Raw genomic sequence first — 13,923 nt, forward strand, 5'->3', positions numbered from 1 at the left:
GTGGTGGCTCGTGCCTGTAATCCCAACACTTTAGGAGGCTGAGGCGGGTAGATCACCTGAGGTCAGGAGTTCAAGACCAGCCTGGCCAACATGATGAAACCCAGTCTCTACTAAAAATACAAAAATTAGCTGGGCGTGGTGGTGCTGCACGCCTATTATCCCAGCTACTCCAGAGGCTGAAGCAGGAGAATCACTTGAACCTGGGAGGCAGAGGTTGCAGTGAGCCAAGATCGCGCCATGACACTCCAGCCTGGGTGACAAGAGTGAAACTCCATCTCAAAAAAAAGAAAAAGATCTATGAATGAAGAGTTAACAGCCTGCCCAGAAAAGACTGTGGGCCTTACTGCTGTGCATTCTATGACTATCTTTGCCAGAAGGTCCTTAGTACTTACAGCCTCATAGTCTGCGAGCTCCAGTCGTGCCTTGTTTTGCATTGTTCTCTTGCAGAGGTAAACGGCTGAAAAAAAAAAAAAATCAATCATTTCTTGCCTGCTTATCAACACCATGGCACTATAAGTAAAAGTACAACATTACAAATCAAGGGACTTGCACTTTTTTCCCAAGTTGTAATTTTTGATCATTTTCTTAGACAAAAAATAATTATGTAATAACATTATTACTAAAATTCAAGCATCATAGTATTTATGGTATCCTAATGAAATAAATATGCTAAGAAACTTGGTAACTTTTTTTTTCAGAGATGGTCTTACTCTGTCACCCTGGCTGAAGCAAGTGTAGTGGTAAGATCCTTGTTCACTGCAGCCACACACTCCTAGGCTCAGTTGATCCTTTCACCTCAGCCTCCCGAGTAGCTGGGACTATAGGCGTGAGCCGCCAAGTCTAGCTAATTTTATCATTATTATTATTATTATTTGTAGAGAAGCTTCTCGCTTTGTTGCCCAGGCTGGTCTTGAATTCCTGGGCTCAAGTGATCCTTCCACCTCGGCCTCTCAAAGTGCTGAGATTATAGGCATGAGACATAATCATTTAAAAATTTTTATTAAATGGTCATCACAGTTTTTAGCATCTTCAACAAATAAGAGGAGAAAATAAAACCTTCTAAAAGGGTCACCAAATGAACTTAAAAATCTATATATCCAAATAAAATCATTTTGCAAAAAGGAAATTATGAATTATTGGCACACTCAACGATGTCCAGATTCTACTGTCAACTGAAACAATTTGTTCATGTACACTGAAGACTTCTTGGCATCTTCTTGGCTTCATTTCACAAGAGCCAATCTTCCATTGTTTTGTCACTAGGAGAAGGGTGTAACATCTTACCTACCTTCCACAGTATTTCCATTTTCCTGGGGAGTCGATGGCCTGGGCTACCATGGAAAGCCCATCTGGGCAGTGATTTATAGGAGAAGGTGGTGACAGCAGTGTTGCAATTGAGCAAATTTCTTCAATTATTTCAGGATATTCTAGTGACTCTCCTGACAAACTCAAGGCATTCACAGCCCTCTGGTAGAGTCCCAATTGCCAGAAAATTTTTGTCATTGTTTTTCACTAAATATGCATGATATTTGAGTCTCATGAAACTCAAGATCCATTGTATCTGTTCTAGATGCTGAGTAAATGCATTGGATGAGGACTGTCAAATATTACTTATTGTAAGGCTACCTCTGTGAGGTTGCCTTGGAAATATCACCTTTGCACTACACTGTACCACCCCTAGTTTTGGATAACAACGTCCAGCTGGTATCATTAAGGAAACACACTACACAGAAAATTTGAGACCGGTGCAAACAGGAATACTATTTACTCAATTTCTGTAAGGTTTCCCGTATGAAAGTCAAGACGAAGGAGAGAGCCAACCACAGAATGATGCTGACTTTCCTACAAATGCTAAGAACCCAGTATATAGTATTAGAACACATCTTTGTACAATCTACCATAATAATTTCATTGTTCTAATATTAGTAATTTTTAAAAGTCAGACTTCATAAACAAAAGTGACATGATGTGTTCACTTCCTAATTCGTCATAACTGATGCTCACTCCCGAAGGATCTCTTACTATAGAGGCCACTGTGACTTGAATAAAATATCTAAAATGTTCTAAGCAGTTGTAAAAGAAATTGAAGCGTAAGTGAAATACCCGAGGGTGTCTCTTCATGAGAGAAAGATCAAATCTTCTTAAATATCTAATTGAATAATTTCAGCTTTCCTGCGGAATTACCTCTAATGAAATTTCAAGCCCCAGCTATGCCCTCCATCAGTCATACCTCCTGTGTCCTCCTGCATCAGCTTCTCCTTGCTTTATTGGTTCTGCCCATCTAATCTTTATTATTTGCAAAATCAGCTCCCTTTGGGGAAATGTTTCTCACCATTAGGTACCCTAATGCATTAAAGCAAGAGTGGGATGATTTTATTTTTTACATGACTGCTCACAAAGACATTATGTATCTTGTAATACAGGTGTCCTATGATGTGATTTTTCTTTAATTCTCTAGGGAACAAAATGAAGGTGCGGGCAGACAGTGCCAGGCATAAAATATTGGTATCATAAATATTTGTTGAATGAGTGAATTAATAAATGAACGAATAGGGTATCTTCAGAAGGAGCTATTTCGAGGTCAAATCAACTTCAGTGATAAAATCTCCCTAAATGTCTACTTGATTCTTTGGTATAAAGAAAGACAGGAAGCAGGGCATGGTGGCTTATTTCTGTGGTCTTAGCTACACTTGGGAGGCTGAGGAAGGAGGATCATTTGAGATCAGTAGTTCGAGGCTGCAGTGAGCTATGATTGCACCACTGCACTCCAGACTGGGCAACAGAGCAAGACTCTGTCTCTTAAAAAAATAAAATAAGGGCCGGGCGCGGTGGCTCACGCTTGTAATCCCAGCACTTTGGGAGGCCGAGGCGGGTGGATCACGAGGTCAGGAGATCGAGACCACGGTGAAACCCCGTCTCTACTAAAAAAAATACAAAAAAAAAATTAGCCGGGCGTGGTGGCGGGCGCCTGTAGTCCCAGCTACTCGGAGAGGCTAGGCAGGAGAATGGCGTGAACCCGGGAGGCGGAGCTTGCAGTGAGCCGAGATTGCGCCACTGCACTCCAGCCTGGGCAACAGAGAGAGACTCCGTCTCAAAAAAATAAATAAATAAAATAAAATAAAATAAGAAAGCAAGAGGCAAAAGGTACAAGTCTGAGTTAGCAGTGTAGAGAATAATCTGGTAACTGTTGAAGATACAGCAAATATGCTCTTGACTGGATAGGCCCAGACCTCATTAGTCTAGTCCAGACACAGTTGCTGTACGTTGACAGGTACAGATAATACTTTTTATTCTTTATTAGCAGAGAGTACCAGCATTGGTCAAGATGTGGATGAGGCAGAAGGTCCAAGTAGATCAAAGAGGATTCCAATTCAGGAAATTTCCCAATTCATTGAAGATTGACAAAATGAATGCACTTATGCATAGTCAAAACTATAGCTCAGGCCGGGCGCACTGGCTCATGCCTGTAATCCCGGCAGGTTGGGAGGCCAAGATGGGTGGATCACGAGGTCAAGAGTTCAAGACTAGTGTGGCCAAGATGCTGAAACCTCGTCTCTACTAAAATTACAAAAAAAATTAGCCAAGCATGGTGGCGGGTGCCTGTAGTCCCAGCTACTGGGGAAGCTGAGGCAGGAGAATCGCTTGAACCCGGGAGACAGAGGTTGCAGTGAGCCAAGATCATGCCACTGCACTCCAGCCCGGGTGACAGAGCAAGACTCCGTCTAAACAAAAACAAAAACAAACAAACAAACAAAAAAACTACAGCTACGGCAAGGTGCTTTTGTGCCCATCCTAATTATTTTGGCACTGAACGTGCTCTATATAGTGCTACGTATAGACCAAGGCCCAGATCCAAAAGAGTGAATCTTTTATAACATAACCCTGAATATTTCCTGCTGTGACAAAATATTGAAAATATCAACCAATGATGCCATTTTTGGGGTTCTATTTAAAATATTTTCTATTATTAAAGATGTAATTTCAATACCAAGTTTAAATACATCTCCCTGCAGTAGTTTTCTGGGAGATCATCAGGAGACAATTTGCAAGACTTGGGAGGTCAAATAAGTAATTTAATAGGAGGCTATGCCACTAAGTGGGAGAGAGTTTGGGCAGGCCCGAAGTGCTACTCTGTCTAAACAAGCTGCATAGACAATGCATAGATTTTGCCCAAATGCAACTTAGGACTTAGATGGAAAAGTCAAAATTTCTGGATCACATCTTTGAGTAGAAATGGAATAGAAAATGAGTGCTGACGTCAGGTCTTCCCCTTTAATTTTATAAAGCTCTAGAGAAGCTGGAGCGGTCCCTTAGACAACACTGATGCCCATGACAAAGGTATGAAGGCACATCACACAGGTCAGCGAGAAAATCACTAAGACCCCAGTATCAAAATGTGGAAAGAGTAGGAATATGTCATTCACCAAGACTAGAACTACAAAAGTCCAATAAATATTTTTAAATTACCCAACTTACAACCCAGGTAATGCAAATTAACTTACATTGTCGTGCTATTCTTTTTTTTTTTTTTTTCTCTTTTAATGTTTAGTTTGTGGCTAATTCTTCCCTTGTTCCTGAATTTTAAACAGTCAGGCAGTTTGTACAATATTCCTTCTCATGCTTGAGTAATTCAAAGAGTCCCAAGTTATTTGAGAGGTGATTGGGTCATGAGGATGGAACCTTCCTTAATGAGATTAGTGCTCTTATTAATAGACTCGAAGGTGCTGGTTCACCCTTCTACCATGTGGGGACACAGCAAGACGGTGCCGTCTATGAACCAGAAAGTGGGCCCTCCCCAGACATCAAATCAGTTGGCACTTTAATCCTGGACTTCTCAACCTCCAGCATCATGAGAAATAAACGTTTGCTGTTTATAAACAAAACAAAACAAAAGGGTACCAGGTTATTAATGAGAACGTTCATCTCAAGTAATGATCAAATAATCATGCAAATTGTGGGTGAGAAGTGTGAGTGGCTTCTTTCTCCCCTCCCCAACTCCCTTTTGTGACTCTCACCAAGAACCATGAACCGAGACCTCTGATCCTCCTGGGGCTGGAGTGTAAGAGAGGAAAGGGGAAGACTGACATTTTCATTATATTTTTCATTGGAATAGAACTTTATTATATTTGATGGAGATTTTGAATTTTATTGCTGAGATAAAAAATTAAATCTGGTATGTAACAAAAATAAATATGTGCTTCAGAGGAGCTTTCCTTTATTATTTTAACATTAAAAATTTTTTAAATGTTTTAGTTGATAAATGAAAAATTGCATATATTTATGTTGTGCTATGTGATGTTTTTATATAGGTTATATGCTTTGCTATGACTAAATCAAGCTAATTAACATTTCCATCACTTCACATTCTTACCACTTTTTGTGATGAGAACTTTGAAAATCTACTCTCAGCCGGGCGCAGTGGCTCATGCTTGTAATCCCAGCAGTTTGGGAGCCCAAGGCGGGCGGATCACTTGAGCTCAGGAGCTCGAGACCAGCCTGGCTAATATAGTGAAACCCTATCTCTACTAAAAATACCAAAATTTAGCTGGGTGTCATGGCGGGTGCCTGTAATCTCAGCTACTCGGGAGGCTGAGGCAGGAGAATTGCTTGAACCGGGGAGGCGGGGGTTGCAGTGAGCCGAGATCCCACCATTGCACTCCAGCCTGGGTGACAAGAGTGAAACTCCGTCTCAAAAAAACAAAAAACAAAAAAAAACTACTCTCTTGGCAATTTTCAAGTATTAATGGTACCTATCATCATCCCATTACACAACAGTCTTCCAGAACTTAGTCCTCTAACTGAAACTTTGCACCCTATAACCAACATCTGTCCCCACCGCCCCCAGCCCTTGGTAATCACCATTCTACTCTCTGCTTCTATGAGATAAACTTGTTTCAGATTCCACACGAGTGACATCATGCAGTATCTGTCTTTCAGTGCCTGCCTTATTTCACTTAACATATTGTCCTCCAGGGGCATCATGTTGCTGCAAATACAGGATTTTTTGTATTTTTAAAGGCTGAGTAGTATTTCATTGTGTATCTATCCCACATTTTCTTTATCCATTCGCCTGTTGCTGGACACTGAGGTTGATTCCATATCTTGGCTATTGTGAATAATGTTGTAATGAACATGGAAGTTCAGCTATCACTTCAAAATACTGATTTTATTTTCTTTGGGTAGATCCCCAGAATTGGAATTGCTGGATCCTATGGTAGTTCTAGGTTCATTATTTGAGGAACTTCTGTACAGTTTTCCATAATGGCCGTACTAATTTACATTCCCACCAGCAACAGTGTATCAGGTTCTCTTTTCTCCACATTCTCCCCAACGCTTGTTACCTTTCATCTTTTAGATCAAAGCCATTCTTACAAGTGTGAGGCAATATCTCACTGTGGTTCTGATTTGCATTTCCCTGATGATTAGTGACGGGGACCACCTTTTCAAATACCTGTTGGCCATTTGTAGGTCTTCTTTTGAAAAATGTCTATTTAGGTTTTTTGCTCATTATTTAATTGACTTAATCATCTTCCTGCTTCACTGATACCACCACGGTGATCTAGCTTGCCACTCTCTAGACTTGGCAAAAGTTTAAAGCTCCTTATGATTTTTATGGTATCTTTAGCCTCTCTCTATGATGCTGTTTGCCCCTCCAGTCTGCCATGTAGGACAGGACTGTCTCACACAGGGTTTAGATGATGCCTAAGAGAAACATTCACACATTTTATTTTTTCCCTAAAAAGAAGGCTGCAGAACAGAGCCACCTCCCTTTCAACTCTTCCACCCATAGCTAGACAGCCCCCCTCTTGCCCTTCAGAATCCCATGGCCTACAAGTCTGTGGCCTATTGTGTTCCCCAGGGGTGCGGGACTCTCATCAAGCACTCTCAGCAGCCCCGTGAAGTCTCTTATCAGGAGTGAGATAAGGGGCAGTCACCCCTGGCTCCATCCACTCAGGGCTGGTGGAAGCAGTGGCTCCCAACATCCTATGGATTACAGAATCGGTCTTCAAGACAATGCCTTGCCCTTAGACCCTTGATGTGAGCAGAAAGCAATTACTAGGATCATGTATGTCAGTGGAACACAGCCCCTTTACACCTGATCTTGACCCACTTAACACTTTGGCTGGGTTTCCATGTTAACATCCTATTACAGAAACCATTTTCCACTCAGCAAAACAGCAGAGAATTTAAAGGGGAATGATCCATTCTGGCAAAAGAAGAGTGAAAGAGAGCTGCTGGTGGGCAAATAAACAGGGAAAAGTCTCCTTGGAAAGGATGTGAGAGTGAGTAATAAAGCCTTAAAACATTCATGGCCATAGGCTGGGTGTAGTGGCTCACACCTGTAATCCTAGCATTTTGGGAGCTGAGGCAGGCAGATTGCTTGAGCTCAGGAGTTTAAGACCAGCCTGGGTAACATGGTGAAACCCAATCTCTACTAAAATACAAAAAATTAGCTGGGCTTGGTGGTGCACACCTGTAATCCCAGCTCCTTGGGAGGCTGAAACAGGAGAATTGCTTAAACCCAGGAGGCAGAGGTTGCAGTGAGCTGAGATCAGGCCACTGCACTCCAGCCTGGGCAATAGTTGAATGAGACTTTGTTTCCAAAATACCCCCAAAAAATTCATGGCCATAATTCTAGGACTTGCTTTTCTAGGAGTATTACCCAAGGGAATAACGGGAAAGCTAGAGGGCCAAGAATCCACTGTATTAAATACGGAAACACAAAGGCAATTGCAGGAAAATCATGAATACCTGTTCAACAAGATACTAGATTTTGAATGATTTCAAAATGATGTGTACAAATTGTTCTACCTAAAAAGCTGAAATAACTTGATTTGTAAAATCCTTAATTCCTCCTTATTGTAAAAAGTCCAGAAAAATATACAAAGTAAAATATACACAGTAAATATATATGTATAAAGTATTTATATATTTGTATGTAAAGTATTTATATAAATATATAAAGTAAAATACATACAGAAAAAATATATAAAGTAAAAAATCATTATAATACCATTTCTGTCATTATTTGCTATATAGTCTTGATTTTTTCTTTTATATATACATCTGCTAATACACATATGAATATCTATTTATATACAAAATCTATATGCATGTATTTATTTTAAGTGTGCTCAAAACTGTACCACACATGCTGTATTATAAACTTTTTTCTTTAATAGTCTGTTGTGGCTAACTTTTCATATCAATAAGTGCTGGTCTATAATATTTTTTTAAAAATTATTTCATGGTAATCCAGTGCTCAGATGTAATGTAATTTATTTAAATGAGTTCTTATTATTGGACATTTGGGTGATAGCTATCATTTTGCTATTATATGCTAACAGTTGTGTGAACATATACACATGTATGTATATGTGTCTTTATGTACATATCTTTATTTGTTTTTGAAATTGCCAGTTTCCTGAAAGGGTTATTGCTGAGTCAGGGCCCATGCACCTTTCAAGACTTGTGATCTTTATAACCAAATTTCAGAAAGTTTAGACATGAGCATATCTTATCTCCTATTCACCTTCCACCCTGCCTGGGCCTCATACCAGATGTCCCCTATGTCTTCTCTCCTTTCCGTCTCTGGAGAGCCCTACCCCAGAGATGAACTGAATTCTCTCCAGAATACCTTCCCCCTTCTCCACCCAGCCCCTTTCCCAGTTTTTCTCCACACAACTTTTCATCTCCTAATGTACAACTTACGCATTCATTTATGTAGTTAACTTCTTAGTTTTTCTCCCCTTATTCTTCTTCCCTCCACCGACCCACCAGAATGTCACCTCCACCAGGGCAGAGGTTTGCCTATTCTGTTTACCAACCAGTCCGCATGGCTAGAAGAGTACCTGGCACATAGTGATGCTCAAAACATAGTTGGGGAGTGAAAATATTTGCCTACTGGTCATTCGAGGTTTTGTGTTTTCTTTTCTTTTCTTTTTTCTTTCTTTTTTTTTTGCTTTGGTTAATTAACTAATTAACTATAATTTGCTGATTTTTCTATTGGGATATTTAACATTTTTAAATTAGACTTAAGGCCCATTAGTACATTAGAGATAAAAACTAATGTTAGGTATATATGAGGAAATATGTTTTTTCCCCAGGTTTTGGGGGAAAAGTTTACTAAACAATGCAGACAACATTCAGCATACTTAAGAGAATATTGATTTGGTGTATACACACACACACGCACACACACACACACACACACACACACACACACACAAGCACACAGAGGATCAACAGTACATAGTCTGCAATCTGCTTTTTTTCACTTAAAATAACATTACTGAGATTTACCCAGGCTGTTTTCAATAGATGTAGCTCATTTCCTTTAACTGCTGTAGTTTATCTTATGAATGTAGCTCATATTGATTAGTCATATCCCTTTTACTAAATACACACTTTTTTTTCTTTTTCTTTTTTCCTTTTTCTATTACAAAGAATGATCCAGTGAAAGTTTCTCTAAGCATATATTCCTAGAAATGGTATCAAGGGGTTGTGGCGATAGGCACAGTTTGAATTTTATGACACTGCCAAAATTGTCCCGTAATACTTGTCCAGTAATGTACAAATGTCCAGTAATGTACAAATATTCCTACCTTCATTCCAGACTTGAATTTTTGCCAATCTGGCTTGAGAGAGGTGCGTTAAATCAGTAGATTTCTGTGTCTGTTTTCTTGTATCTCCAACAGTTTTCACATCACACATTTTAATTTCAAAAATGTCTATGAATAGATTGTCCCCTTCACTAATGTGGCTCAATTTAATACTTTTTACCTTGGATTATTTTTTACTTGACCAATATTGCAAGTTCAAATTTTATTTTCTACATGTATTTGCCTGGTATATCTTTGCCTCACCATTTATTTTAAATAAGTCAGTGTGTTTTACTTCTCTTTCCTCTGGAAAGATATTTGTAGATTTTATTTAGGATCTAATCTAAAGACACTTGTTCTTTTTACAGATGAATTTAAAAATCCCCACTCATTTTTGAATGAGTTTTGTTTGAAAGTTGTTTGTATTCCTTTTCTCAAGTCTTCATCACTCGCCCTCTCTCTGATGGTATTTCTTTTGTTTTCTACCTTTTGTTAGATGGAGTGAGTTTTCTTTAATTCCTACTTTTATAACTGGAAAGTGACAAAATTTGTTACCGTTCCATTAGTGGCCATTCTCATATCTTTGTACAAATGCTTAAATATGTATTTCTTGAATTTTAATCTCAGAAATTGTACACTGCTTATTATTGCTTCCCTCCATAAATGATGGAGAAATTAGCATATCTTCACTCCCTCCAGTCTTTCCAACTTTTTTAATTACTAGAATTTATCATAAACTCTGTCATAGTTTTAAAAAATAATTATAGCATTCACATTCCATTCAGAAAATATTTTTATCACAATTATTTAGATTCTGCAGGGCATGCAGAGAAAGTTGGTGTCTTGGAAAATTAAGGCTGAAAATTTTGTCTTGGAACAGTGGTTTTTTAAAAAAGTCCACATTTGCTGAAATTATTTTATCAAATCTCAGATGCTCCAAAATTGGGCACTTCCTATCTTATTTTATTATTTTATTTGAGACAGGGCCTCCCTCTGTCACCCAGACTGGAGTGCAGTGGTACAACCATTGTTCACTGCAGCCTTGACCTCCTGGGCTTAAGTAATCCTCCTGCCTCAGCGTCCTAAATAGCTGAGACTCACAGGCACATGCCACCATGCCTGGCTAATTTTAAAACTTTTTTTTATAGAGATGGGGACTCCCCATATTGCCCAGGCTGATCTTGAACTCCTGGGCTCGAGCAGTTCTCCTGCTCTGGCCTCCCAAAGTGCTAGGATTACAGGCGTGGGCCATCGCTCCTGGCCCTACTTTAAGTAACTCTTATTTCTGGTCTTTGGAGTTTGCTTGCTCATTTGTAAGTGAGGCTGCTACACTGGTGAAGTTGAAATAGAGACTAATGCTATTAATCTTGGGTTTCCCATTACAGCTGTTGACCAGCCACTGCAACAATCCTACCTACAAGGCCACTGCATTGCTCTCCTCCCAGTATTTCCCCTCCACCCTCGAGCTTGCTCCCCAATGTCTGAGAGAGCCTGTGCTGCTCTATAAACTGAGGTCACGGACAAAGCTTTCTCCTCTGGTGCCACACTCATGCCTAAGAAATCTTGCTCCAAGATGGGGAAAGCCTTTCTGCACCCCCAGGACCCACTTATTTCCAGCCCTCATGCATCAATATGGGGAATTCCTACCGGGGTTGGTCAGAATTCCACCCAATGCTAATTTCTCGAGAAAGTCTGACACCACCACGTCCCTTCCATTTGGCTAAATTTTATTGATTCCAGAAAAATGTTAATTTTTCAAATGAGTAGTGTGTGGTACCATTCTAATTTCCACTCTGTTCTAATAATTCCTTTTCCTCTGGTTTTGCTTTTTTTTTTATACTTTGCAGGAAGAGAGAGGGAAAAATTTTGGTAAACTTCTGGAAAGTAAGGTGTATACTTAGTCAATTGTTACTTGTAACATCAACCCCAAGACTCAAATATATTTTGTAATTATATTTATGCTGAATAGACATATATTTAGAACCACAGTCATTTTTGGATTAAAAAAACACATACTACAATTATTCTTATTTTCATGCTAAAGAAAAAGATAATTATGTTCCTTAAAAACAGGGTTTTCACGGAATACGATGCAGCCATAAAAACGGATGAGTTAATGTTCTTTGTAGGGACATGGATGAAGCTGGAAATCATCATTCTGTGCAAACTATCACAAGGTCAGAAAACCAAACACCGCATGTTCTCACTCATAGATGGGAATTGAACAATGAGAACACTTGGACACAGGGAGGGGAACATTACACACGGGGGCCTGTTGTGGGGTGGGGGGCTAGGGAAGGGATAGTATTAGGAGAAATACCTAATGTAAATGACGAGTTAATGGGTGCAGCAAACCAACATGGCACATGTATACATATGAAACAAACCTGCACGTTGTGCACATGTACCCTAGAACTTAAAGTATAATAATAAAAAAAAACAGGGTTTTCAAAATAATTCTTCAAATAAAGGTATTTTAAATTTAATGTTAATAGAGTACTTTAAAATCTAGCATTCATTTAAAGATTTAGACATTAGCAATGCACTTATAAGAATGAAAAGTTAAAGAATAATTTGGAGAATTTTATTTTTAAAATTTGTGACTCAACAGCAACTGAAACATTTATTAAGTGCAAGGGAAATTGAATCTTAATAAAAACAACCAGAGATAATATTATAAGAATCGTTTTTAATTATTTAATTTTCTGATACACAGTAATAATAAAGACTGTGTTGTCATAAAGTAAGAGTGAGAGTTAACTACTCTATGGGATCATACACCTTGATAAAAGAAGACTTACTAGGATGAGGAAGGTGTACTATGAACACTGAATACCTGGACTATAAAAATCTTTTTTTTTTTGAGAGAGAGTCTTGCTCTGTCACCCAGGCTGGAGTGTTGTAGTGGCATCTCGCCTCACTGTTATCTCCACCTCCCTGGTTCAAGCGGTTCTCCAGCCTCAGCCTCCCGAGTAGCTGGAATTACAGGCATGCATAGCCATTCCCGGCTAACTTTTGTGTTTTTAGTAGAGATAGGGTTTCGCCATGTTGGCCAGGCCGGTCTCGAACCCCTGAGCACAAGTGATCCACCCGCCTTGGCCTCCCAAACTGCTGGGACTACGAGCATGAGCCACCGCGCCCGGCCTGTGCAAATCTTTAAATACCCTCCTGGGAGGTGGTATCCTTAAGGAGAAAGAATTCCTTTAGGACAGTTCTGGAATAATGGCCAGGAACTATTAATATGAAAAGAATTAGACCTGTGAATTTCTGTTTCTCCCGAAGGAAAGGGAAATGTCATTGAATGATTCTACCATGAGCCTGCTTATGATTCTGCTCTATCATAAGGTGGTTACATGTATTATCCAGAGCCTTAAATTAACAATCCAAGAAAGAAGCTACTGTCCTGTTTATTTAATTGATGGTAATGATGAAACCCAGAGAGCCAAGTTCTCTCTCGGGGCCACATAGTAAGTCGGCAAGTCGGGGGTTCTTGGGTCTCAGCGATCACAAAACAGATACAACACACAAAACGTGAAGGCAGTGGCAATGAAGGAGACAATTCCACCCTGGCTCTCAGTGCTGAAAAGGGAGAAATATCCTTCTGTTCTTTGAAGCGTCCATTTTCCTTGGGGTCCATTTTTCTTCATTTCTGAGAATATGGCTTCTCCTTGTAAGAACTGTTATTGTCATTCTAAAGGTTTACTGATTGAATTCAGCTCTCTGTGCATTCATCCCTAAACTACATTACAGATTGTATGTTACCCTTACTCCCACTGCGGAAATTGCTGAAGAAACAAAATAGAGCCATTTCATTTACCTTTTCATTGTAAATATAACAATGTCACTATAACAAATCTGAAAGGTGTGGCTGCTTTTCTCACGTTAGTGCGTTTTGGCAACTTGCAGTTCCTTAAGGTGTGGCAGATACTTCCTTCTTACCAAATGTACTTCCTTTATCTCCTTTAACCTCACATTAAATCCTCATTATTTGCTGATACCCTGTTTGGAAATTGCCAGCTTACTAAAATTTATTTGTAGCCCGCAAATCAATAAATCACAGAGCTTTCACAGTTATTCACGGCCATTAACAGAGTGGCAAATTCTCAAGTCACCTGACAGTCACAGGACCAGCTGATGTCGACCAAGACAATGGTCCGCCTCCTGTTCCAGCTCTCATACTGTAAACACAGTCCTTTTTGTGGGACATGTAGTGCCACATTTTTTACATTTATGCTTTTGGTTGATAATAGTGCTATTTAAAATGGCCCCATGGTGGCTCATGCCCGTAATCCCAGCACTTTGGGAGGCCGAGGCGGGTGGA

At 39.5% G+C, this 13,923-nt stretch overlaps 1 protein-coding gene across 1 annotated transcript in view; it reads right to left on the reverse strand.

Annotated features, from left to right (window-relative positions):
- The window catches only part of RGS7 (regulator of G protein signaling 7), a 581,272-nt gene that overhangs the window by 91,076 nt on the left and 476,273 nt on the right, over nt 1-13,923 (reverse strand). The window contains exon 7 of the mRNA XM_058430506.1: nt 201-457. Coding sequence (XP_058286489.1) covers nt 201-457 — 257 coding nt within the window. The remainder of the gene's footprint in view (nt 1-200; nt 458-13,923) is intronic.

This window comes from Hylobates moloch, unplaced genomic scaffold, assembly GCF_009828535.3.
Source record: "Hylobates moloch isolate HMO894 unplaced genomic scaffold, HMol_V3 SCAFFOLD_18, whole genome shotgun sequence".
Taxonomy (NCBI): domain Eukaryota; kingdom Metazoa; phylum Chordata; class Mammalia; order Primates; family Hylobatidae; genus Hylobates; species Hylobates moloch.